The 27,759-nt window shown below is 42.6% G+C and overlaps 1 protein-coding gene across 4 annotated transcripts in view; it reads left to right on the top strand.

Moving 5' to 3' along the window:
- LOC126297682 (integrator complex subunit 12-like) overlaps window positions 1–27,759 on the top strand; it is a 79,504-nt gene that overhangs the window by 39,293 nt on the left and 12,452 nt on the right. For 2 of the 4 annotated variants that reach the window (XM_049988794.1, XM_049988793.1), the window contains exons 5-6: window positions 18,528–18,687; window positions 26,545–26,661. In XM_049988794.1, the coding sequence (XP_049844751.1) occupies window positions 18,528–18,687; window positions 26,545–26,661 (277 nt within the window). The remainder of the gene's footprint in view (window positions 1–18,527; window positions 18,688–26,544; window positions 26,662–27,759) is intronic. The other 2 variants (XM_049988796.1, XM_049988795.1) reach the window with 1 other exon arrangement.

Below are 27,759 nucleotides of genomic sequence, written 5' to 3'. Positions count from 1 at the left end.
TAGCTTCCTTTGGGTCCCTGGCCATGTGGGCATCCAAGGAAATGAGCTTGCTGATCGTTTGGCTGGGGGAGCAGTCACTTATCCCCCATTCCCTGTCACCCCTCCTGTGGCGGATTTATGGCTTCATCTCAAATCCCACTTTGCGCAATCATGGGCCACATCCTGGGAGGCTACCCCCTTGTCTAATAAACTTCGTGCGATTAAGGTGACACCTGTCCCATGGCGTTCTTCCTTACGCCTCTCGCGAAAGGACTCAACCACCCTCTGTCGTCTTCGCATCGGCCATACCAGGCTGACCCATGGTTTTCTTTTGCGTGGTGAGCCACCCCCACTTTGTGGTTGTGGAACTTTCCAGTCAGTGGCCCACATTTTGGTGGAATGCCCCCTTCTTTTAGCTTTGCGTACTAAGTACAGACTTCCCTGCACTTTACCCTTAATATTAGCAGACGATTCCCGGATGGTTGAACTGGTTCTCAGTTTCCTCCGTGAAAGTGGTTTTTATTCTCAGTTTTAAGGATTTTCATCTCCCTCTGGAGTAGGGGCAGGGCGGTGAGGGTTGGAATGTCTCCCACTGTAGGCTGTGCTTGGAGATTCCTGACTCCCCTCCCTGGCCATGTTCCTTCTTTTTTCCCTTTTACTGTTTTTATCGCCTTTTAGGTTTGTTAAATCCCTTCTACAATCCGCCCTTTTACACTCTGGCGGTTGAACGCTTTTAAATAGCATGTGGTCTTGCTTGTACTGCATCACAGGTGGGATATTTCCTCTCTTGAGGTTGCCCATTTACTGACTTCCCTCCTTGTGTTTTTATCATTGACGACACAACTGCACTTTTTTAGCCTTTTACCTTTTACCGTTTTTGACTCTTCTGAGCTGTCCCTCTGTCGGAACTGACCGCCTTTGTAACAAGGGACTGATGACCTTGCTGTTTGGTCCCTTCAACCCCAATTAACCAACCAACCAACCAACCCCTACCCTTACCTCTTCCCCCCCCTACCCTTACCTCTTCCCCCCCCTACCCTTACCTCTTCCCCCCCCTACCCTTACCTCTTCCCCCCCCTACCCTTACCTCTTCCCCCCCTACCCTTACCTCTTCCCCCCCTACCCTTACCTCTTCCCCCCCCTACCCTTACCTCTTCCCCCCCTACCCTTACCTCTTCCCCCCCTACCCTTACCTCTTCCCCCCCTACCCTTACCTCTTCCCCCCCTACCCTTACCTCTTCCCCCCCTACCCTTACCTCTTCCCCCCCTACCCTTACCTCTTCCCCCCCTACCCTTACCTCTTCCCCCCCTACCCTTACCTCTTCCCCCCCTACCCTTACCTCTTCCCCCCCTACCCTTACCTCTTCCCCCCCTACCCTTACCTCTTCCCCCCCTACCCTTACCTCTTCCCCCCCTACCCTTACCTCTTCCCCCCCCTACCCTTACCTCTTCCCCCCCCTACCCTTACCTCTTCCCCCCCCCCTACCCTTACCTCTTCCCCCCCCCTACCCTTACCTCTTCCCCCCCCCCTACCCTTACCTCTTCCCCCCCCCCCCTACCCTTACCTCTTCCCCCCCCCCTACCCTTACCTCTTCCCCCCCCCTACCCTTACCTCTTCCCCCCCTACCCTTACCTCTTCCCCCCCCCTACCCTTACCTCTACCCCCCCCCCTACCCTTACCTCTTCCCCCCCCTACCCTTACCTCTTCCCCCCCCTACCCTTACCTCTTCCCCCCCTACCCTTACCTCTTCCCCCTACCCTTACCTCTTCCCCCCCCCTACCCTTACCTCTTCCCCCCCTACCCTTACCTCTTCCCCCCCTACCCTTACCTCTTCCCCCCCCCTACCCTTACCTCTTCCCCCCCCCCCCCCCTACCCTTACCTCTTCCCCCCCCCCCTACCCTTACCTCTTCCCCCCCCCCCCTACCCTTACCTCTTCCCCCCCCCCCCTACCCTTACCTCATCCCCCCTCCTACCCTTACCTCTTTCCCCCTCCTACCCTTACCTCTTCCCCCCCCCCCTACCCTTACCTCTTCCCCCCCCCTACCCTTACCTCTTCCCCCCCCCTACCCTTACCTCTTCCCCCCCCCTACCCTTACCTCTTCCCCCCCCTACCCTTACCTCTTCCCCCCCCTACCCTTACCTCTTCCCCCCCCCCTACCCTTACCTCTTCCCCCCCCCTACCCTTACCTCTCTTCCCCCCCCCCCTACCCTTACCTCTCTTCCCCCCCCCTACCCTTACCTCTCTTCCCCCCCCCCTACCCTTACCTCTCTTCCCCCCCCCCTACCCTTACCTCTCTTCCCCCCCCCCCTACCCTTACCTCTCTTCCCCCCCCCCTACCCTTACCTCTCTTCCCCCCCCCTACCCTTACCTCTCTTCCCCCCCCCTACCCTTACCTCTCTTCCCCCCCCCTACCCTTACCTCTCTTCCCCCTACCTAACCACCCTTGTCTCTTCCCCCCCCCTTCTCCCCTCTTCCGCTGCTTTCTGTTTTAAAGGGAACAGAATCATGGAATGGTTGATGTCTGCATTTACTTCATTGTGATTAGGTGGTTGATGCAGATTAATGTAACAGATGTGGGGAAAATGTTAGACATTTGTCACACTCTGTATGTATAAAGAATCAGTTACAACAGATTTTTCATGATGTTCATTCAGGTTTAAACACATGATAGTGATCCATAAGTTAAAATAAAAGTTTTGCCCTTATTGCTAAGGCATAGGACATGCGAAATGAACATAATGAAAGTGTTCACAGTATGCATGAAACCATTACAGATGATCCTCGTCTGCATGTTGTTTTATGGTAAATATCACTTATTAACATAGCCGTATTTAAAATGGGTGCCTTTTCATTGTGTGATATGCATGTCGTCACTTAATTTTCTGCACTCACTGGTCAACTGTGGATTATAATGGTTTATAGGTCAAAGTTGGAATAAGAACAATAACTCAAGGAAGGAAAGTGATTGGCACATAATGAATGTGACATTGCTACTATAGTGCAGTATAAAACTTAACGCATGAAGTTCTGCGATCCACTAATATGCTTAATATTCAGTTACATGTTTGAAAATAGGGTAGCAAATGACACGAAGATGAGAAGAAAATTGAGACAGACAAATTAGTGAGATGGCACTGACACATCATTTAATGGACGTAAAGCAGTAGATGGTTGTTTTCAGGTTGGGGGAAGACTGAACTCACAGGTAACCAGGTAGTTGACAGCTTTTACTTTCCATAATTCTTGTGAAAACAATATCTGACCACAGGTTTGCCAACCATAAGGGTGAGACAAAAGCTGCCAAAGCTTATGATGCTTACTGATGACCTGTAGTGCAACAAAATTAACCACATCCTGTCAATGATCTTGCATTGCTGCAGCCACTAAAGAATCAAAATATTAAATATTGTGTACAAAAGGCTTTGAGAAGTTGGTTTATTCAATGTTATCAGCCAGTTATATACCTCGTTGCAATAGTCTATGATATACCTCGTTGCAATAGTCTATGACATTGATTATAAATCAGTGGATTGTTACATTTAAAGATTGAGGTAGATTGTTATGGTCAAAGATTGGCGCCCAGTTCAGCTTGAAAATTGAGAAAATTGACCATGTAGCTGTTCTGCTTTGGAAAGATGACTCCCAATTATCATTGGAGAAACTTCTCTGAACAGGGTATCTACCAATGATGCAATATGTGTGATGGTGTATTTTCAAGATGGCAGTACAATACTCCATATCTTTCATTGTGGAAATAAACAGGCCCATAGAGATTGAATTATTGGTGGTTATATTTATGTCCTTCTGTTGATGCATAAGTTGATATTTTCACTGTAGAAGATGATAGAAAAAGTCTCAAAGTGGGTACAGATAATTCCAGTATTGAATTTTATACTGCTTTGAAATGTGCCAGCTCAGTCTCCTGGTGTGAATCCTACGCAGTCGTCACAATGAGAGCAGCATTGGAAGGAGGTCATTCACTTCTAAGGAGCTCAAAGGCATGAATCTACATCTACATACATACTCCGCAATCCACCATATGGTGTGTGGTACAGGGTTCCTCGTACCACAACTAGCATCTTCTCTCCCTGTTCCACTCCCAAACAGAACAAGGGAAAAATGACTGCCTATATGCCTCTGTACGAGCCCTAATCTCTCTTATCTTATCTTTGTGGTCTTTCCACGAAATATAAGTTGGCGGCAGTAAAATTGTACTGCAGTCAGCCTCAAATGCTGGTTCTCTAAATTTCCTCGGTAGCGATTCACGAAAAGAACGCCTCCTTTCCTCCAGAGATTCCCACCCCAGTTCCTGAAGCATTTCTGTAACACTCGCGTAATGATCAAACCTACCAGTAACAAATCTAGCAGTGCGCCTCTGAATTGCTTCTATGTCCTCCCTCTATCCGACCAGATAGGGATCCCAAACACTTGAGCAGTACTGAAGAACAGGTTGTATTAGTGTTTTGTAAGCGGTCTCCTTTACAGATGAACCACATCTTCCCAAAATTCTACCAATGAACCGAAGACGACTATGTGCCTTCCCCAGAACTGCAATTACATGCTTGTCCCAATTCATATCGCTCTGCAATGTTACGCCCAAATATTTAATCGACGTGACTGTGTCAAGTGCTACACTACTAATGGAGTATTCAAACATTTCAGGGTTCTTTTTCCTATTCATCTACGTTAATTTACATTTATCTATATTTAGAGTTAGCTGCCATTCTTTACACCAATCACAAATCCTGCCCAAGTCATCTTTTATCGTCCTACAGTCACTTAACGACGATACCTCCCCGTACACCACAGCATCATCAGCAAATTTATGTAGATAGAAAACAGCGGACCTACCACACTTCCCTGGGGCACTCCAGGTGATACCCTCACCTCCGATGAACACTCACCATCGAGGACAACGTACTGGATTCTATTGCTTAAGAAGTCTTCGAGCTACTCACATACTTGGGACCCAATCCCATATGCTTGTACCTTAGTTAGGAGTCTCCAGAGGGGCACCGAGTCAAACGCTTTCCGGAAGTCAAGGGATATGGCATCTGTCTGATACCCTTTATCCATGGTTCGCAAGATATCGTGAAAAAAAGGGCGAGTTGGGTTTCGCAGGAGCGATGCTTTCTAAAGTGGTGCTGATGCATGGACAGCAACTCCTCTGTCTCAAGGAAATTCATTATATTTGAACTGAGAATATGTTCGAGAATCCTGCAACAAACTGGTGTTACGGATATTGGTCTGTAATTTTGAGGACCCGTCCTTCTACCCTTCTTATATACAGGTGTCACCTGTCGCTCGGGACTTTACATTGGGCAAGAGATTTGCGATAAATGCTAGCTAAGTAAGGAGCCAATGCAGTAGATGCAGTAGAGTACTCTCTGTAAAACTGAATTTGAATCCCATCAGGACCCGCTGATTTATTTATTTTCAACCCATTCAGTTGCTTCACAACCCCATGGATGTCTATCACTATGTCTTCCATATGGGAATCTATACGAGACTCAAATGGCAGTATGTTTGTACAATCCGCCTGCGTGAAAGATTTCTCAAATGCAAAATTTAAAATTTCAGCTTTCTTTTTGCTGTTTCCCGTCGCCAGGCCAGACTGATCAGTGAGTGACTGGATGGAAGCCTTCGACCCACTTACCAATTTTACGTAAGACCAGAATTTCCTTGGGTTTTCAGCAAGCTATTTTGCTAAGGTATGATGGTGGTAGTGGTTGTATGTTTTATGCATCGCTCTTTTTACAGTAACACGAATGTCTACTAACTTTTGCCTGTCCTCATTCTCCCGATCTTTCTTGTACCGCGAGCATGACTGTCTTTGCTTCCTGGGCATTCTCCGAATTGCGCTGTTAAACCACGGTGGGTTTTTCCGTCCGTAACCCACTTTTTCGGCACATACTTGTCCAATGTGTGATTTACAATGTGTTTAAAATTTGCCCATAATTCTTCCACATCCATCGTACCTGAAGCAAATGAAGTCGATTCATTTACTAAGTGGGATGCTAACAACTGCTTATCTGCTCTTTCTAGTTACAATAGTCTCCTAGCCTTCTTGACCGACTTTTTAACTTTTGTAACCATAGTCGTAACATCATGATCACTAATCCCTGTCTCAACACTGACACCGTCGATGAGGTCTGGTCTGTTCGTGGCTACCAGATCTAAAATATTTCCATTACACGTTGGCTGTCGATTTAGCTGCTCAAGACAGTTTTCGGATAATGTGTTCAAAAGTAATTCACACGATGGCTTGTCTGTACCACCTGTAATGAATCCATAGACATCCCAGTCTATACTAGGTAGGTTGATGTCGCCTCAAACTAATATAGCATGATCCGGGTACTTCTGCGATACAGAGTGTAGACTCCCTTTGAATGATTCTAGAACTGTCACGGCGGAACCTGGTGGCCGGTAATAACACCAAACAATTAACTTTATTTCTCCTAGCCCTGTTAAACGTGTCCAGATAACTTCACAATCACACTCTACTTTGACCTCAGTAGACACTATATTTTTGTCAACTGCAATGAAGACACAGCCTCCCACAGTGTCTAATCTATCTTTCCGATACACGTTCCAACCCTCACTAAATATTTCAGAACTTTCTATCTCAGGGTTCAGCTGGTCTCAGTCCTGAATATAATTTGCACGCCACACGCTTCCTGGAGGGCAGTAAATTCAGGAACTTTATTCCAAACACACTGATAATTTACTGCTATTATCTTGATAGCTGAAGTGTCTTTACACTGAGCACGTCCTGATTTCCCTGCCTGCATGTCAACTGGTGAGTGTTCATTAGGACACCTCGCACTACTGCCTAGCCTAAAAAAAAAAAAAAAAACATGTGCATGCCACAAGTACTCTGCTACCCGAGTAGCTGCTTCCTTTCTGTAGTGCACCCCTGACCTATCTAGGGGCGTCCTACAATTCCCCACCCAATAGCGCAAGTCTAGAAATCTGCAGTCTCTCTCTTCTCTCTCTCTCTCTCTCTCTCTCTCTCTCTCTCTCTCTCTCTCTCTCTCTCTCTCTCTCTCTCTAAAATAGGAAAACATCCTATTAGTTGCTTGTGATATAATTTCATTGTGGATTATCAAAGTGAAGTCAGTTGCGACATGTATCAACAAATTCTTTGACCCTACCTGAATTGGTATAAAGCGAATTCCATTTTTAGAGCAGCATGAAATTGCTAATTCCATAGGTACCATACAATCCATCTGAATCTGTATTCTGGGATTACTGTGTGCATGTAACCTTCGAATGTACAAAATTAACTTTTATTCACGAAAATTAAAAATACAACAGTATTCAGTGAAGACAGATATCTAAGAACGCTATAGTGTGGAACACCTGGAAGGAATGCCTTGATTGACATTGATCCAGTGACATACCTATGTGTCAGATGGTGTGGTGGCATTGTTGTTAGATATCCTGGAAATACATTTTTTTGATTGAGTTGCAGATGTGTTCCTCAGAGGTGCATGCATTGTCAGATTTGTATAATATCCCACAAATAGGGCAAACTTTGGTTCCAGATACCGCACTGATACTGTGGAACACTGGCTGTTTGAGTAATTGCACAGTGAAGTACACTTTATAACCAAAAAGTTTGTGATAGCAGCATAACCTGCTGTCATTGTTCTGATGTCGTCGTTTTCATGATGATGATGATGCCAGATGGAACTGGGTATTGGTGCCCTGTTTTCCTGCTTCTTGCACATTTGCGCAGAGAGGGCCTTCACTTTACTTTGTGAACTTCACATATCCTCAGAAACACTCATTGGGTGTTGTCATGCCCACATCACAGTATGGCGTTGTCTCCTCAGGAGACCTCTGTAGACATCTGTCGGTTTCTGCCAGCTAGTGGGCTACTGTTGTCATAGGAAGTATTGCATACACTCTACCAATAACATGCAGGAATTTGCTGAGGGATTTACTGTGGCATATTGCCGACACTGTTTGCACTTGCATCATTAGTTACTTCTACGAAACATATGACAGATAACCAGAAACTATGGAGCTGTCTACTAGATTGCATAGATTATCACCATAATTTGGATGGAGTCTTGTCACCACATTTCTTGCCTGATTCTGAGGTCAGTAAATAACTCATTTGTCAGCTTCTTGTAAGTTCTGTCTGGCGGCCAACGCTCTGTCAGATACCATAGCTGCAGTTTGTTGGTCAAATTGCTTATCACCAAAGTAAATTTCTTGAGGTCGTTAATTACATGTTTTTGCCAAAATATGTACTCCATTACCATGAACCATGTTCACAGTTGGGTGGGAATAAATGACAGGGCCCGTAAATGCAGGCATGCCGTGAATGAACTGCTGTATCCGACAGACGAATGAATCATTGCTTCGAACTGTGATTGTGGCACTGTTGTGGAACTCATTGTTATGTATGGTTGCAAACTGCAACTACTTACCTGACCTGCGATAGAAGAAGTGTTAAGCCAAACTTCAGAACTGTCTTTGCATATATGTACACTGTGCCTTGATATGTGTGTGTTGCAGAATTAACATAATTTTTGTTGCACTGGACATGGTTCATGTTCAGAATCATCGAGAGAGCAAGCTCCAAAATCTGTATATCATCATGTAGCTAGTTATTCTTGTCAACGATGGCGGAGAATAGCCTGTTCCTGTAATTCATCACATTTGTGCATATTTCCACAATGTGTCAAAAATGCCATTCATGTGAAAGCAAGAAAATTCTTAGGTAGGGTCACCAGTTATGTGACCTATTAGTCTATCCACATAAATAATTGTGCATAGCCTTGAAACATACAAAATTAGCTTTTATTCATGAACGTTACACATATGAGGGCATTTGGTGAAGACAGACAACTAAAAGCATACAACTTAAAAGTGCCAGTAAAGATAAAAATGCACATTGGAGAAGTAACATGTAAGGATTGCTAATCTCAAACACAAGCACAAAATGGATCACTGCCATCATCTATGAGGATCTGTAGCAAATAATGGCCATAACGGGCTGATAAGTTTCATGGGGGACATACCCATTTTTCTAATACCAAAATTGTATCCTGTATTAACAAGAAAATTGTTTTGCAGTATTAAAATTAATATATGGAAATATATGATAGAAATAATAGTGGATTGAAGTATTGTTGCTACCATATTAGTATACATCCAAAATACTAGTGTAAATTCAAAAAGAAATCAATGATACTAATGCATCTAAAAAAATATGTATTCCATGTTTACATACGTATAGGGGAACCTTGATTATAAGACGACCATCAGTTTTTTAAGAGGCTTCTCGAGGAAAAGTTATTTTTCACAATTCGGACCAATCAAAATTATAAACTGTTTTATTGGTGTGAAGTATCTGCCTAAGAAGTTAACATTATACCTATTCTAAATTGATGCCATTTGTTGATTGTCTAAATTATATTCCTGTCGTGTCAAGGTGAGCATCAACAAAACTGCAGCACAAAACACGTAAGTACACCATTGGCCCCTATCTAGATTTTTACCGTCTCCCGCAGAAATGAATACTGTTGTTGAGTATTTGTCCAATTTTAAAGTCAATTCAATTCCGACTAAAAGTGGATTCAGGCAAACAGCAGTTTCATCATGGTAGATGTTCCTAAAAAGCCAAAGTACGCAGTATAGATTCCAATGGTTGGCAACAGACCTAACTTGCTGCCCTCTCAAGACTCCCCTCTCCGCACTCATCTAGTTCTCAGCTAAGGTGGTATCAGTGTTCCACTTCCTACCTTTCTGTAACACTGTGCTTGAGCAGCTGACACACTGACTGAAATATCTTCTATGTTGCAAGTCATATGTAACAACAGCAACAATTATGTAAAGAAAATATTGTAATAAAGATTCAGTCGAATTCTCGAACTTTTGCTCGTCCCATGGTCTACTGGTGTCTGTTTTTACCATCTCCATGACAGTTCTTGGTGCCATAAAATTATCGCAATAATTACAGTTTGTTTTATAAGATTTAATTTGTCAGGCATTTCATTCAGGATTAATTTTCCTTCTTGTTTCATCTGAATGTCAGCATCATGTTCTAAAGCTGATTAAAAGTTGATAATGTTTTTACCCGATATTCTAATACGTGAACAGTGACCAAATTTGTCATTTGCAACCCACTTAGTAAATTGTCAGACTCTCTGTCAAGTAAAATATTGATCTCGGTTCAGAATAAAGTAATGTTTTTTTAAAGACAACATTTGCAGTTTTGAATGTTAGCTTTACTTGAAAAGCAGCATTAATGTTTGTACATGGTACCCATACATGATGAGAATTTTTATTACAAACCTGTTCCAAAAAGAGTTTGTAAGATGACAGAATTTAGTGCTGTTTCCTCCTGGGTTTTACAAAATTGTCAAATTTGAATCAGAACAATAGATTTTGTAGTGACTAGTTCATAATTCCTCACATATCCGTGGCACTAGTGCTGTGCGAGTTACATGCCCTTTGACTGTCCGAGCAACATCGATACCGTATCAAGTACTTTGGTGTGTCTGGAAATCTTCAGTGTGTTCAGGCACGAGTATCATTTGCCCATCCTGCCCTTCCAAATTCTTCAAAATAAGTCTGAACGTGACCTCAATAGCCAAAGCTTCATCTGTGAAGCTAAAACAACCACTGTGTATTCTATTAAACAAAGTAGAAAGTATTAACCTCAGTGGCAATAGTTAAATCTGTGAATATAAGACTACATTGTATTTTTAGAACAAGTCTGGGAAAAATTCTTATTGTATAAGTGGGTAAATGTGGTACACACTGATACCAAGCAGGAAAAGATGTTTAAATTAAAGAAAGGCTAGCATTTAGGTAGATTAATTCAATTATTTAGTGTATGTTTACATGTTTTTTGTTATTGACCTCGTCTATCCAACTGGTGGAGAGATAAGGGCAGATATCTGTGAACTGATGTTGTTGTAGGTTGTGTATACCTGCAAGACTTAACCTCTGAATGACGTCCAAATATAGTTAACGGGAACACGTGACGTCAGTTGTTACTGTTGAATTCTTTTGTGAGTTTTAGATACACTAAATATCGTTCTATGAAAGCATGTTTCCATTTACTAGCATCGATATGGCACATAAAGAAACTTGGTAGCGCAGGTGAACTCTGGGATGAGTAACTTGGAATTGATTTCAGCCATTAAAATTAATCATATGAAGATGATGAAATCCACAAGTTGGATTTGTTGATTCATTGAATGGGAGCTCAGACAGAACATCACTTGCATAAGTAACATCACATTCTTCAAATTTGATGTTTCTTCAACACATCTGCAAAGTTTCAAAATATTCAGACAGATGGCTGAGCATAGTGAACTAGAAAAATTGCATCTATGCTAGACAATTGTTACAAGCAAATGCTGTAGTTGAATTTTTGGCTGCAGAAAAAGAAACTGAGTTCCATCCATAGACAAATTCAGTTCATAATGGAAATCAAGAAAAATTGGGTGCCTTCCATCTTTGGATGTTTTGGTATGATGCAAAGATGATGGCCCTTGGGGACATGCAGTATATGGGAAATGGACACATGCGGTATTATACTTATGTACAACCAACTGCCACCATCCTTCACAGATGATGAGTGTTCTCAGATCTCTGGTACACAGATGAGAGCAGTCTGGAGGACAAGCTTCTACACTTGATAAAAGTTTTTGAAGCCAATGGGTACTCTCCACAGCGCATACATAAGGTACTACAAATGAAAGCAACAGTCAGTATAAGGAATGCAGGCAAAGACACGGAAAGTTTTAAATCCATGGCTTTTCTGCCACACACACACACACACACACACACACACACACACACACACACACACACACACACACACACACCTACATATACAGACACAAGCAGCCATATTTAAAGGCAAAGAGTTTGGGCAGAGATGTCAGTCGAGGCGGAAGTGCAGAGGCAAAGATGATGTTGAATGACAGGTGAGGTATGAGTGGCGGCAACTTGAAATTAGCGGAGATTGAGGCCTGGTGGATAACGGGAAGAGAAGATATATTGAAGGGCAAGTTCCCATCTCCGGAGTTCGGATAGGTTGGTGTTGGTGGGAAGTATCCAGATAACCCGGACTACACTCGTAGTCTCTGCTGGAAATATCACTTTGCCACGAAGAAAAATAATCCTGATCCCACTTCTAATGATCCAACTCCCCAAGACACTATCCAAATTGAACCCTGCCTGGAACAGTTCTGTCCTCTATCACAGCGGGACCCACCTCCTCTTCCTCAAAATCACCCTCTCCAAACCTTCCAGGAATTTCTCACTTCCAGCCTTGCCTCTCAATCTTTCTTGAAAAACCTTAATCCTACTCCCAACATCACCACAGCCAAAGCCCAGGCTATCTGTGATCTGAAAGCTGACCAATCCATCATCATTCTTCCGATTGACAAGGGTTCCACGACCGTGGTACTTCATCGTTGGGAGTATGTGGCTGAGGGACTGCGTCAGCTTTCAGACAACTCTACATACAAAGTTTGCCAAGGTAATCCCATTTCTGATGTCCAGGCGGAGCTTCAAGGAATCCTCAGAACCTTAGGCCCCTACAAAACCTCTCACCTGACTCCATCAAACTCCTGACCCCGCCGACACCTCGCACTCCTACCTTCTTCTTAAAATTCACAAACCCAAACATCCCGGCCGCCCCATTGTAGCTGTTACCAAGCCACCACAGAACGTATCTCTGCCTATGTAGATCAACACCTTCAACCCATTACATGCAGTCTCTCATCCTTCATCAAAGACACCAACCACTTTCTCAAACGCCTGGAATCCTTACCCGGTCTGTTACTCCCGGAAACAATCCTTGTAACCATTGATGCCACTTCCCTATACACAAATATCCCGCACGTCCAGGGCTTCGCTGCAATGGAGCACTTCCTTTCACGCCGATCACCTGCCACCCTACCTAAAACCTCTCTCCTCATCGCCTTAGCCAGCTTCATCCTGACCCACAACTTCTTCACTTTTGAAGGCCAGACATACCAACAATTAAAGGGAACAGACATGGGTACCAGGATGGTCCCCTTGTATGCCAACCTATTTATGCGTCGCTTACAGGAAGCCTTCTTGGTTACCCAAGCCTGCAAACCCAAAGTTCGGTACAGATTTATTGATGACATCTTCATGATCTGGACTCACGGTGAACAACTACTCCAGAATTTCCTCTCCAACCTCAACTCCATGGTTCCATCAGATTCACCTGGTCCTACTCCAAATCCAATGCCACTTTTCTTGATGTTGACCTCCATCTGTCCAATGGCCAGCTTCACACATCCGTCCACATCAAACCCACCAACAAGCAACAGTACCTCCATTATGACAGCTGCCACCCATTCCATATCAAACGGTCCCTTCCCTACAGCCTAGGCCTTCGCGGCAAACGAGTCTGCTCCAGTCCTGAATCCCTGAACCATTACACCAAAAACCTGAAAACAGCTTTCGCATCCTGCAACTACTCTCCCGACCTGGTACAGAAGCAAATAACCAGAGCCATTTTCTCATCCCCTCAAACTCAGAACCTCTCACAGAAGAACCCCAAGAGTGCCCCACTTGTGACAGGATACTTCCCGGGTCTGGATCAGACTCTCAATGTGGTTCTCCAGCAGGGATACGACTTCCTAAAATCCTGACCCGAAATGAGATCCATTCTTCATGAAATCCTCCCCACTCCACCAAGAGTGTCTTTCCGCTGCCCACCTAACCTTCGTAACCTCTTGGTTCATCCCTATGAAATCCCCAAACCACCTTCCCTACCCTCTGGCTCCTACCCTTGTAACCGCCCCGGTGTAAAACCTGTCCTATGCACCCTCCCACCACCACCTACTCCAGTCCTGAAACCCGGAAGGTGTACACAATCAAAGGCAGAGCCACGTGTGAAAGCACCCACGTGATTTACCAACTGACCTGCCTACACTGTGACGCTTTCTATGTGGGAATGACCAGCAACAAACTGTCCATTTGCATGAATGGACACAGGCAGACAGTGTTTATTGGTAATGAGGATCACCCTGTGGCTAAACATGCCTTTGTCCACGGCCAGCACATCTTGGCACAGTGTTACATCGTCCGGGTTATCTGGATACTTCCCAACACCAACCTATCCGAACTCCGGAGATGAGAACTTGCCCTTCAATATATCCTCTCTTCTCGTTATCCACCTGGCCTCAATCTCCGCTAATTTCAAGTTGCCGCCACTCATACCTCACCTGTCATTCAACATCATCTTTGCCTCTGCACTTCCGCCTCGACTGACATCTCTGCTCAAACTCTTTGCCTTTAAATATGTCTGCTTGTGTGTATATAGTGTGTGTGTGTGTGTGTGTGTGTGTGTGTGTGTGTGTGTGGGCGCGCGCGCGCTAAGGTAAGTCTTTCCGTTCCCGGGATTGGAGTGACTTCTTACCCTCTCCCTTAAAGCCCACATCCTTTCGTCTTTCCCTCTTCTTCCCTCTTTCCTGATGAAGCAACTGTTGGTTGCGAAAGCTTGAATTTTGTGTGTGTGTTTGTTTCTGTGTCTGTCGACATGCCAGTACTTTAATTTCGTAAGTCAGATCATATTTGTTTTTAGATATTTTCCCCTTCTGCCATACATTGTGCCCCTTCTCCGATAATATTCCGTTTCAATTTTACATCATTCTGACCAGTGGTGTTATTTCTACAGTATTTTGAAAGTTTAACTTTAATTATAATCACCTTGTATTTTACACATCACCAAAATGCTCTTACAACGTGACCTTTGTTTAAGAATTTACATTGGCTGGTAATCAAACCCAGATCACTCGCGTAGTAGATGAGAACTCTACCATAGAGCCACACTGCCTTTTGAAAAGTTGACCTTATCGTATGGCATTAAAGAAGCTTGGAAAACTTCAAAGTTAATTTTCTCAAAAATATTTGACAGTTGAATTGAATTGCTTGGGGTGAGTGATATTTGAGTTCTGACCTTCCATTACCATACACACAAATTACAAAAATAATGTTGAGGCGGCCTCTTTTTTAGCTGAAAAAAAGGCAATCGGTATGATCTGTTGTGTTAGTTTACTGACTCCATTTTAGTTGGTTTTAAAGTGTTTAGGAGTTGCAGCACTGTTATCCCAGTACATATTGTACATCTTGGGATTGATGACAAATAACATAATATAATTTTTTTAATGCACCATTTACACAGAAATTTGGCTCTATGATAACATTTACATGACCATTTTACAGAAAGCTAGACTGAATTTTGGGCTGGCTCAGGTGGTGGTGTTGCCACTAACCAATGCCAATACTGAAACAAAGGATATTGTTCATAGATTAACCTTCAGTTTTGATGTAAAACTTTCAGTCCGACTGGTTTGCAAACAAAAGATGCTAGTATTCCGTTGCTTACTTTTCACTTAACATTATTGTTCAAAGAAACAAAGCTGTCTAAATATTTTGAAGATACCGAAAATTTGAAGAACGGCCAGTGGCACAAGGTAACAGATTGCTTGACAGGATAAAACTACTGGCATTTAAACCCCAGTCTGACATTCAAAACCCAGTTCCATCATAGGTTCCTTAAATTGCTAAAGGCCAGAGCCAGTACAGCTCCTTTGAACACACAGTAGATTCCCTTCCTCTGTAAGAGCTTCTGTACCATTGCTAATGTTCTGATCTATTCTTCCATTTTAGTCTATTGCTAATTCTGTGTGTTTAGAATTTTGAAATAACTTCTGCTGGATTCCTTACTACATGTTGAAAATATGTAAAATACGGTTCAGAGATGTTATCCAAAATCATATGGGGTTAGTTTTATGTCATTGAGTTGTGAAAGACGTTCAGAATCCTGTCATTGCTTTCACTTCTGTGGTACTAATTTATCAGTGCACTTTTCACTCAGCAGTTCTCATTTCAAGCATTTACTTACACGTAAGATCATAAATGTTTGACAAATGACACAATAAATTAAATTGCTTTTGTTTTACATAACTAAGAGCACAGATATTGTTTCATCCCATTTTTCAAGTTCTCCCAGAGTATTTGGTAACAAAATAATCAATGGATGTGATGCAGACTGTTGGTGTCCAAGGAACACAAAATTGTAATAACTGATCCTGCCACCGTTACCATGATTGCTAATGAACCAATCCTCTTGTTGTGCAGGGGTCACTTGTATACTCAACTTCTGTCTGTCCTTCCCGGTGTTTTGTCTGCTGCCTGCCCTCCCAGGCACACCAGCATATCGATCGCTGCAGCATTTGGGGTGTCATCTGTCAGTCGTTTTGTGCAGCATGTGTTGGCATGGTGGCATCAGTGGGTCCATCAATCAGCATTTCCCTATGTTTGCTGGAAGTCTCGTTTTTTGCCCTAATCAACCAGGCATGAGTTCGCAAGCCTTGCTAAAATTGTAGCCAGTATCAGAGTTGATTAGCTGGTTCTTGGTTTGTTTCTCAGTAAAAATAGGTGATGCATTCCCAGGGACATTATGTTGGACCAGGACTGTGGTGTCATATTCCATGCCATCAATGTTCTTGGCGTAGAGTGTATTTTGTGTCTAATATACAATTTGCCACATTGGCAGGAGATTTGTTACAACCTGTTCTTATGAAGTGCAGGAGTATCCTTGACTCTTTGCAGTAATGCTCATGTCTTAGGAAATGGGTAGAATACAGCCTTAATGTGATGTTTCCAGAGGTCTGTTCTCTTGGCCTTTCTCAAATGCACAAACTGCCTCAAAGATTATAAAATAACTGTGTTCCTGTACACCTGCTACATTAAGACACTATGGAATTCTCAAGGCCCACAAAGGTGTTCACTTCACCCCATCATCATTGATACTGGTATCCCTCTTTGTACTTAAATAATCCCTCATGTATATGTTTTTAGCCCCTATGTGGACAAATGCCCCCATCACATATGCAACTAAGTAGATGTTGGACAACAGCTAAACAATCACCATGAGATGTAAAAAGGTTTAAATCCTCTTACAGTTAATTTGAAATAGATACTCCCAATCTTTTCAGGTATGTCCTGACCTAGATTTTCTCTCTGATAGAACACACTATGGGCAGACGAAAGGGGTCGCAGAGGGTCAGACCAATATCGTTGGTTGTGACCAACTTGTGCATGCAACACTTTGGAGATGAAGCACTGGCATCTGCCTGACTGAAACGGACCTGCTTCTTTCCTTAACAGAATGTCATCACATGGACGATTCCTCACACATCTTGACGTCATTCACAGGAACATAAGATTGATAATGCGGATCACTGTGGATAGTGAGCTGCTCTTTCTGGTTGTCTTGGAGAAGAGGAAGGTGAGTGGAATATTGGGTCACAGCATATACTGAAAACTCACTGACTTATAAGTGCATGCTCAGAGCTGCCACCATCCAGAGCAGAGAACTGGTTTAGCAAAAATCTTAAATGTGTGTTACCTGACCTGGAGCACTGTGCTTTAAAACAGTGGAGGAATGTGAACGAGGTATTGACATTGCATTTGTATTGTACACTGGGACAGTATCAGAAGAAATGTGATTAAGACTGGGTTTTGCTCACCTGTTGAGACACAAGCATTACTGGGGTATGTGAAAAATCAACTTGCACTTTGGAAGACTGAAGTGTGTTAAATTCCCTGTCAGTGTGGCAAATCACATGTCAGACAGATGATGCGCACTGTCAAAACGGTACTGAGAACATTGATGACACACTTGTTTCATGTAGCCCCACAAGTCAGTGGTTGTATAACATCGTCTTTTGCAAGTAAATGGTATGAAGTCCAGCAGCATTAGAGTCTTTGCTCTAACATGTGCTGGGACTATGTCATCAAGGAATTTACAATACAAACTAAACTAATCAATTGCATCACTAGCTACAATCTCAGTGAAGCATGGTACCCAGTACTAGGTGTAATAAGGTCAGTGAACGAATCTTTCAGCAAACGTAGGGAACTGATTCTTCATATTGATGGAGCTGCTGTTGCCACCGCACAGACATATGCTGCAGGGAGCGAATTGTGATCAGAACACCAAATGCTGTGGCAATCTATAGGCCTCTGAGAGTGGACTGGGGTTAGATCACTAGGAGGGTGGATGGTGAGAAAATAAATGGCCACCAAGTTATCAGATCGTTAGTTCATCACCTCAACTGATGATGCCAACAGATTGATCACCAAAATACTTGTATTGTGCTGTTTGGACGCCAACAACCTGCAGTACATTGGTGGATTATTTTGTCACTGTATCTTTCCTTTGAAAACTACCATTTTGTATGTAGAACTCTCACTCTTTCATACATGTACATTAACAGCTCTATTTGGTATGTGGAGAGTTGTAATTAATACAGTGGCTGCTAATGTACTGTCAGCTCAATGAGCTCTAAAGTCTTCAACTTTATTGTTGCTTATGTATGTTTGTGTATGCTTGTCTGTTGTAACGTACCTTAATTAATTCCAGATGAGCAGTCTACCAATTGCTTCAGATATCTTGACATACTAAGAGGTTGTCGTTACATTAATTGTTCATGTAGCCTCAAACAAGTTTGCTCTCCTTGCAGAGGAATGGATGTGGCTCCTAGGAATCGCCTCATTGAATGCACAGAGTGCCATTCATTATACCATCAAGAGTGCCACCAGCCACCTGTTGGTGAAGCTGATATGGAAGACCCAAGATCAATATGGTACTGTACAGACTGCCTGAAAACAATTAACAGAGCTGTAAGTATAAGTTTTACCCCTCTGAAAATATAGTGATCAACATAAAGTAAGATTTTTGGTTCGAATTCCCAGTTTTCAGCTGAAGAATAGTATGCAGCATTACATAAATATAAATTGAAGTATTAATCTCTGTCAAATTACAGAGATGTACAACAAGGACTCGGCGATAACAACAGAAATTGGTTTTTATTCTTTCTCAGAAATGTTTGATAATCTAATAGACATATTGGAGGGCTAGTTTCCAGTCTCACAAATTGAATGTGTTTCTGTTTACAGTACTTGCATGTACATTAGTAGGTGTATGCAACTGCCTCGCATCCACCAGATCAGCATAAAGAATTGTTGCTGTTGTTCCAATATTTTGATGTAAAGGGGACAGCACACACACACACACACACACACACACACACACACACACACACACACACACACACACCATAAAAGGAGGAATTATCCCCTCCCCACCCCCGTTTGTGGGGCAGTGGGCAAAATTTATCCAGGTTTGTTGATTTTTAGTTTCCCCTTTTTTTTTAACATTGTAACATTTGGTCGTCTTCCATGAATTTTTGATACCACAGCCTCTTACACGGGCCTGAAAAGTTTGTGCAAAAAGCCAGAAAGTGATGGAGAACATACTGTTTTGTAGTCTTCAGTACACAATTCAGCTCGCTGAAACAGAAATAAATTGTTCTAACTCGATTAGAATAATGCAGAGGAGTCAGGAACTGCGATGATCAATGAAAGACTACTATTGTTTAACTGAGCAAAGTTCCCACCCACAAGTAACAAGTATGAAACATTAAAGCTTGTTCTACCATACTCAGAACCTGATGCAGTTCAGAGACGATTTCTGCTCTTCATTCCTAATTATGTAAAGGAACTTGCTTGTCTTAAAAGTGGAGAATAATCTCAGATACTGAGCACATGGCATGCTGTAATATAGTGGGCGGCACACAAAGAATGAAACACAGATAAATTCTTAATCCAGTTGAGTTCACAGTTTCACAAGATACACACAACATATCATTCAGCTGAAACCCAATGATGCCAGTAATATGAAAATGATAGGCTGCTAAGCAGTTGAGGTTTCAGTCAAAAGGCCTTCTATACAAAATGGGTGCGCTCTCTCTCTCTCTCTCTCTCTCTCTCTCTCTCTCTCTCTCTCTCTCTCTCTCTCTCTCTCTCTCTCTCATGTACGTGTGTGTGTGTGTGTGTGTGTGTGTGTGTGTGTGTGTGTGTGTGTGTGTGTGTTTTTGTCTACTAGAAGGAAAGCCTTTTGGCTGAAATCTCACTTGTTCAGCAGTCTGTTTTTGTTATACTTGTCTGTGACTCAACATCTCCACTATATGGTGAATAGCTATGTAGCCTTTCATAATACTGTCATTATTCCAGCCTGGATTTCACATGATAATGTCAGTCATTTTTAAATCCATCTGAGGCTTAAGCAGCCATTGACACAAACAAAATCGCGAAACATTCTGGAAGGGAGCTTAGTACTTTCCTGTGTGATCGACAGTGATCGAAGAACCTTCCTGGTACAGACGCGTGGCTCTTTTATTTTTTGATGCAGACACCAAACAAAGCACACATCCCAAAATTACTTGCAGTTTTTGCAGCAGCACCCAATCAGCACACTTTGACTGCAAAATTATTTATATCATTATTAGTTGAAGTTCTCTAAGTAAATCTCTTTCTCTGTGATCTTTAGAATCCTTAGCTTGATAACTCTTAAATTTTTAACTTCGGAATTTTTCAAATGGAACCAAATGTAGATGGTGGCCTCTGATCTCTCTCTGTTTTAATTTCTGTGCCGTGATAAAATTAAAATGTTGTCTTTAATCTTAGTACAGTGCTGTTATCTTGTCTTTGTAGTGTAATAACAAAGGTTACTTAATCTAACTCATTTAACAAATTTTACTAATGAAAATTGGGTTTTTCTTAATAGTTTAGAAAGTAGGTAGGTAACCACATAAAACTTTCACTATAGGTTTTTATGATAAACTGAACCTAATTCCAAACATAAAATACTCTAACTTCAATATAGCATATTTCTGAAATTTTGAAAAAAGTGGAATAATCCAAAAAGTAAGAGGTAGCTTCCTGAAAACTTGTCACGTAATTCCAAAAGCAGAACTTTCTAGCATGTAATTTAACATGCTTCTTAGGATTTTAGAAGAAGTAGATTTTCGAAGGAAGTAATTAGCAAACCATTTGAGATTGACAATATTTTGACTTTTTCATAGTTTTACATAATCTGACCAGGTTTTGAAACAATATTTAAAGATTTAATTTTAAATAATATATGGTGCAATCTCTTTGTTAGCAGCTCAAGGCATATGCTAGGCTCTGCTGTCTCAATCTTAGTTCAGCGACGAGGAAAGGTCAACATTCACAGTACTTGCTTGCTTCCCCACATCATCCCCTATCTTATTTTGTGACAAGACTTTAATTTATTAACAAAATCAATTATTGGAAGGAAAAACTTAATAAAACCTCACATCTCTTCTGCAGTCTGTTACTAACAATTTCCTTACTTAATATTAGATATACAAAAACTGTTACATATACAGGGTCAGTCACCTAAAACTTGAACCACAAATATTGCAGAAATGGGAAGTGCTATTGATGTGTGGTTTTTACAGAATGGATTGATAGTGATACATACACTTCTTACATGGAACAATGCCCATCGATTGCACCATTAAGCCTGCATAGTTGCTAGGTATGATGTTTTTATATTTGATTTTAACAGGGGAGCTAAAACAGCTTAGGTCTGACCCGCCACTGCCCGCACTGAAACTAGGTTTATTGTGAGGTATTGCTCCCTGTATATCTAGTAAAGCCAACCAGTGCCCTTAAGTAGAGCAAGGAGTCCCTCTACCAGTTTTTTGTTACACACAATTTCTTCAGGTCTAGTTGTCTTGAAGATTCTGTATTTTTTACTCTCCAATGCCATGCATTCGAAGATTAGGTGTGGTGCAGTTTCTTCACTCTCATCACAGATCCTACATTTAGGGTCCTCTTCCGTTATACCCATTGTGTGTAGATGTATTTGAAATTCCCATGGTCAGTCATCGGTCAATTCATGAGTTTGATCTCTTTCCTGTTCACTCCCAGGATTACAGAGCTTCTTTTAAAACATGGCTTGGGCATCATTACCTTACAATGTTTTTGTTTCTGGACCTTGGTCCAATATCGTACATGCTGCGTCCTAAGCCACTTCCGTATTTCTACTTCGATCATAGCCTTGGTGATTGTCAGGACCGGTTGTGGTCCAATAAATGGAGTTGTTGCCCCTCATCCTAGCCAATCTACCGACTTGTTCATTGCCACAGATCCCTGAGTGGCTGGGGATCCACACTAGGTTCACCCTATTGCTTCCCCCTAGCTCCACCAGAGTCCTGTGGCAATCTGCAACAATCTCAGATCTTGCTGCAGGAGCTGCCAATGATTTCAGGGTTGTCTGAATAGATGTAGATGCTACGGCCGTTGTAGCACCTATGCATATTCTCCTCCTCATATTGCAGTATTTTCAGCTTGGAACACAGAGGCCAGTTTCCCTAGAGATATGATGCTCTCCTGTCTTGACTGAACCCCGTACAACCCTGTCCCAATGCCTTGGTCTGTTTTTGACCCATTGGTGAACCAAACAATGTCCCCCATACGGTGTCGAACTGTGTTTTCCCACTGCTCCCAACTTCCAATTATTATGCTTTAAGGCTTGTAGAAGTAGTTGGGAGTTATTATATAGGTGGCAGGCATTTCCCCAGCCATTCCTATATTTACCTCACTCACTATGTTAGTGTGTGATTCTGGATATCCGAATGTGACACAGTTTTGGCCAGTTTTAAGTCTTTGTGCCCCAGCTGCTGCCTCCATCTTGACCCAAAGGTGAAGTGGAGGCATATCCAGCATGGCTTCTATTTCAGCAGTTGGTGTGCTGCTAATTATGGCTAAGCAGGGCAATTCTGCACCATAGCAAGCTCCTTAGCTGCAACCTGCTGTTCTACCTTCTTCCACCACACTATGGCACCATAGGAAAGCCTAGGTCTAAACACTGTGGTGTATATCCAATGCATACCCCTTGGGCTTAGGCCTCAGTTTTTGCCACAAGCCCTCCTAGTAGTCACTATAGCACTTTTTGCAGATGCTCTTAATGTGATGGGTCCAAGTTGGATAAGAAGTTTACCACTAGATATTTCACTATCCACTTCACAGGTAGAGTTTCATCAAAGAGCTTTAAATTCCAACTTGGGTGCTGAATATGTCTCTTTGTAAATGGCACCACAACAGTCCTCTTAGGATTAACTCTCAGATACTGTTTAGTGCACCATTTTTGCACAATTTCCAACCCTCCTTGTGCCATATTGCTGACACTGTCAGTGAATTTGCTAAGTATTACTGTGACAAGATCATCTATGTATCCTTGGCAGAAGCATTGTCTGGAATTTAGTTCCCCAATGAGTTCATTCACCACTAGATTCCACAGTAGAGGAGACAAAACTAGTACTTGTGGGCAGCCTCTAGTGCCCTTAATTACCACTTTTCATTCACTGTGGTAGCCTCTATCTTCCTTCCACTAAGCGTGGCCCTGGTCCACCTACATGTAGTGGTCCCCAGGTCATGGACCTCTGCTGCCCTTACCATGGAATCGAAGACCGTGTTACTGAAGGCCCCCCTCGATATCCATGAGGATGCAGAGGGCTATTTCTTGGAAATGAAGTGCTTTTTCCACCTTCCCAACAAGTTGGTGGAGAGGTGTCTCACATGATTTACTTGGTTGTTATGCGTGTTGGTTTGGGTGTAGAGGGACCCTACTTAGCCTCCTCTCCCCAGTGTATACATTAACCAGTTTTTCCAATGTTTGAAGAATGGAGGAGGACAGACTGATTGGTCTCATATCCTTGGCCTTGGTATGATCAACTCTCTTTGGCTTTGGAATGAAGACAACCTTCACTGCCCTCCAAGCATTGGGAATGATTCCTACTGCTGGGCTAACCCTCAATAACCTTCATAGGACTCATATAAGCTTTCCTCTTGCCTGTTGCAGGAGAGCTGGAAAAATTCCATCTGGGGAGGTGACTTGAACAGTTGAAATTTCCCACCACCCATTAGATTTTGTGGAAGTTCACACACCCCTTGGATGATTCCCAGTCCTCTCTTATGAGAACCATTGTCTCTCTGGGGTCACATACTGGTTTGTGTTGTCCAGCAGAGCATATCGAGGAAAGTGAGTTTGGAGGAGCAATTTCAGCATCTCATGTGCTGTCTTTGTATATTCCCCAGCCTCCTTCCGCAATGTACCTCCTGGATTGGTTGATACTCTAGTGAGAATCTTTTGAACTCTGGCTTGTGCAGCCGTGCCCTCCACTTCCTCACAGACTGTCTTCCAGGTTGCCTCCTTTGCTTGTCTTATTGCAAGATTGTAATTGACAAGGGCCTCACAATATTTAGCCCATTGTCCTTCATGTCTCACAATATTAAACAGTCTCTGTACCTGTTTTCTTTGCGTTTCCAGTTTGTTATTCCACCAAGGAACACTCCTATATGTGCACTTCCTGGTGATTGTGCAGTTGTCATGATACGAGGTCACTATGGCAGAGGTAACAGCCTCAGCTACTTCCTCAAATTCTACTGGATTCCTTATTGAAGTTTTAATTTCTGATAAGCTTAAGTCAAGATCCGTCCTATGTGTCTCGCAGTCTGTTTTCCTGGGATTCCTATTTTCCATTTAAACCTTGAATTTGATGTACACGTGGTCCGATCAGGATGGCTCTAACACCACATACCATTGTTTGACATAGCTACCCGTCGTCATGGAACCAAAGGTTATGTCAATTACTTCTTCCCTTCTGCTATTCCTGAATGTAGGTTCATTGCCCCTATTCAGGACCTCTAAGTTGTTAGCTAAAAGAAATTCAAGAAGGTACTCACCTCTAATGTTGGTGTCCTTGCTGCCTCACGCTAGGTTGTGGGCATTGGCGCCGCATCCCACCAGCAGTCGATCACCTTGCCGATGGCAAGTCTCTACCAGTCTCCTCACCTCCAAGGGAGGAGGAGAGCTATCTTTGTAAGGAAGGTATGCTGAGGCCAAAATAATTTCTCTCGTGATACCGTCCTCGCATTGCTGCATTTTAATGGTCACTAAATCCCTAGAGCAGAAATCCATTATTGGCATGAAAGAAATGCCATTTCTTACCTAATGCCTAATGCTCTGGAGTTTCTTAGATTCCTAGCATAGATCAGCTTACCTCCAGTGCCACCAAGGCCCGATACACCCCCTATGTATAAATAGGGTTCTTGTATCAGGGCCACGTCCACTTCCTGTCTCCTCAGGCAGTGGCTCGGGGCAGCAGTGGCCCCTTTACTGTACTGCAGATTAATCTGCAGCACGTCCAGACTCCGTCGTACTGCCATATTTGAGGTCTTCGAGAACTCTGATGGTGACCTGCAAGAACCCTAAAAACAGTTTCAGGTCCTGCTCCCGCATCGCCTTCAGGGACTTCTCACCAACCTCCACCACCAGGGTTCGTCCTTCCAAAGCAACCTTCTGTATTAATCACTCTCCAATCTCCTGTTGAGAGTTTTGGGTTGTGGGCCCCTATTTTACCGAAAAGTCTTCGGAGAGACTTCCTTAAGGATCTTAGATACCCATAATGATACCTTTGCGGTCTTAAGAAGCTCCGCTGCTGTCTTGAGCAGCAGCTTCACATCTTCCGACGGGGATATCATGGGCATCTTGTCCTTGAGCCATTCTAGTGTGTGCACCTCCTCACAGACAAGAGTTCACCATGCTCAAGATAGACCCTCCTGAAGTTGGGACCTGTGCCACAGTGTCCCCTCCTCTCACAACCCTCACCCCCAATATTTTCAAATATGGCCATTTGTACTAATTCCTCCTGCTGCGAGGTGATGGCCACCAGTGGATAACCTTCCTGGATAACTGCCATCCTAAAAACCGAGACTGCAGTACTATTGGTCTGTTTCCCTATTTCTTGCCTCAGTTTTTTTCTGGACTCACTTATCCAGGGAGGAGGGAGTCTTTGATTCCTCTCTTATCCGCTTATTATCTGTCTTTGACGTTGTGGGGGGGGGGGGGGGGTGCGTCCCCTTCAACCTGAGAGATTTTTTCCCTGGGGGTCTTAGATTCTAGTCCCATTAATTCCCTCCATTTATTTTTAGGGAGCCAATCTTTCCCTTCCTTTTTCCTCTGTTCCCTGAGTAGCTTCCTCCTCTGGGTCCCAGACATGCCTTTGATCTTAATCTGGTCTGTCTGTGTGTGTGTCTGTGTGTGTGTGTCTGTGTGTGTGTGTCTGTGTGTGTGTGTCTGTGTCTGTGTGTGTGTGTCTGTGTGTGTGTGTCTGTGTGTGTGTGTGTCTGTGTCTGTGTCTGTGTCTGTGTCTGTGTCTGTGTCTGTGTCTGTGTCTGTGTCTGTGTCTGTGTCTGTGTCTGTGTCTGTGTCTGTGTCTGTGTGTGTGTGTGTTTTGTGCAGCAAATACACAGTCTCACATGTTTGAATGCTTTTAGCCTGGATCACGCTTAGGAGATGATTTTTTATTATTTCTCTTTGTACTTTCGTTCATGGATACCTTGCCAGTTTTACCAACACTAATCTCTGAAACCTACTTTGTTTCTTCTGATCCCTCTTGGGTACATGTTAATGTGGTGAAATAGTTTGTGAGAAAGTTATTGTTGTAGGCCATAAGAACCAGTTTGATGATCACCTTAAACTGTGCTTCTGTCTATACAAGAAGTCGTGCTGTTTCTGTTTCACTGTCTCTTCATAGGTACAGCGTGTTATTAAGTAACACCTCTCTTATGATGCTTTGCACTCTTTTTGTTTTTTTCCTATTTCAGGTGTCTAAGCCACATTCTTCACCAAAATCAACTGTGAAAGACCCTGTCTCAACTGTGAAGCCTACATTGAAAGCTGAATCTGCACCACCAACTCTTGTATTCAAAAGAACAGAAAAGGTAGGTGGGTATTGGGGGAGGGGGGGTGGGGGAATGAGAGGCAGATAGAGATACATTATTATAGAGCAAACATAATAAAGAATTAATATGAAAGTGGCAGAGATTGTGGAGCAACTGTTTTACTGCATGCAATGCTCTTCAACTTGGTGGTCAAGTTTGCGCCACTGACCAGTTTTGCAGTGGCCATTTGTGCATGTGCGGGTGGAGGTGCATGTGCGTGCATGTTCTGATGTTACTCCAGCTGCAGTTCTGGCTGAAATACTTCTCGTTATGAGAGATTCATCATAGTATGAGAGTGCTATAGTTTTTGTGGTGGAATATTAGCTCTGAACTGTTACATTTCCTCCATCTATAAAGTCCATAAGGGGATGTATGTTGCAGATTTGCCTGGATTTTTGATGTGATGAAAACTTGGATGTTAAAATAATATATTTGAACACACTGCTGAATCCTTTTAACATTGGATGTATTTTCTGTAAGGATTTGCCAATATGTTCACCGACAAACTGCCTTCTACCAACATGACTGACAAAACAGTCACTGTTACATACTTTGCATCATTACATTGGCCAAACTGTGACCAACTTAAAGTGCTTCGCACCACTCAATATATACTATATCTCAACAATGCATGTTGTCTGGTCTTTTGTCAAAAACAATTACATTCAGATTTATAATGAAAAGTTAATGATTTACAACAAACTGTTAGTATTATTTAAAGATAATAAATGACGATTGATTCTGAATACATTTCTAAATATTATTCTTTCGACTTTCATGTCAAAACTTGCATACGAAGTTACAATAATGATGCGTATCATTAATTACATCTTAATCTCACGTTGGATTTTATTTCTAATATTAATTGAGGTGCAGTACAAAATACCAATAAGGAATTTTAGGTTAAAGTTCTGTATGATGATTTCACAGCCTCAGAATGAGTGAAAATCATAGTGTTTACATCTGAATGTTCAAGAATCATTAATGAAAAAGTTAATTACTGTTCTAATTGGTTTTCATTATTGACATGATACATAAAGTGCCCAAGGCACTTTAAATACATCAGATGACTGATGTTTTAAAAAAAGTCTGTTTGTA

This window comes from Schistocerca gregaria, chromosome X, assembly GCF_023897955.1.
Source record: "Schistocerca gregaria isolate iqSchGreg1 chromosome X, iqSchGreg1.2, whole genome shotgun sequence".
Classification (NCBI taxonomy): domain Eukaryota; kingdom Metazoa; phylum Arthropoda; class Insecta; order Orthoptera; family Acrididae; genus Schistocerca; species Schistocerca gregaria.
Note: the sequence above shows the minus strand (reverse complement) of the source record. Positions and strands in the feature narration are given on the sequence as shown.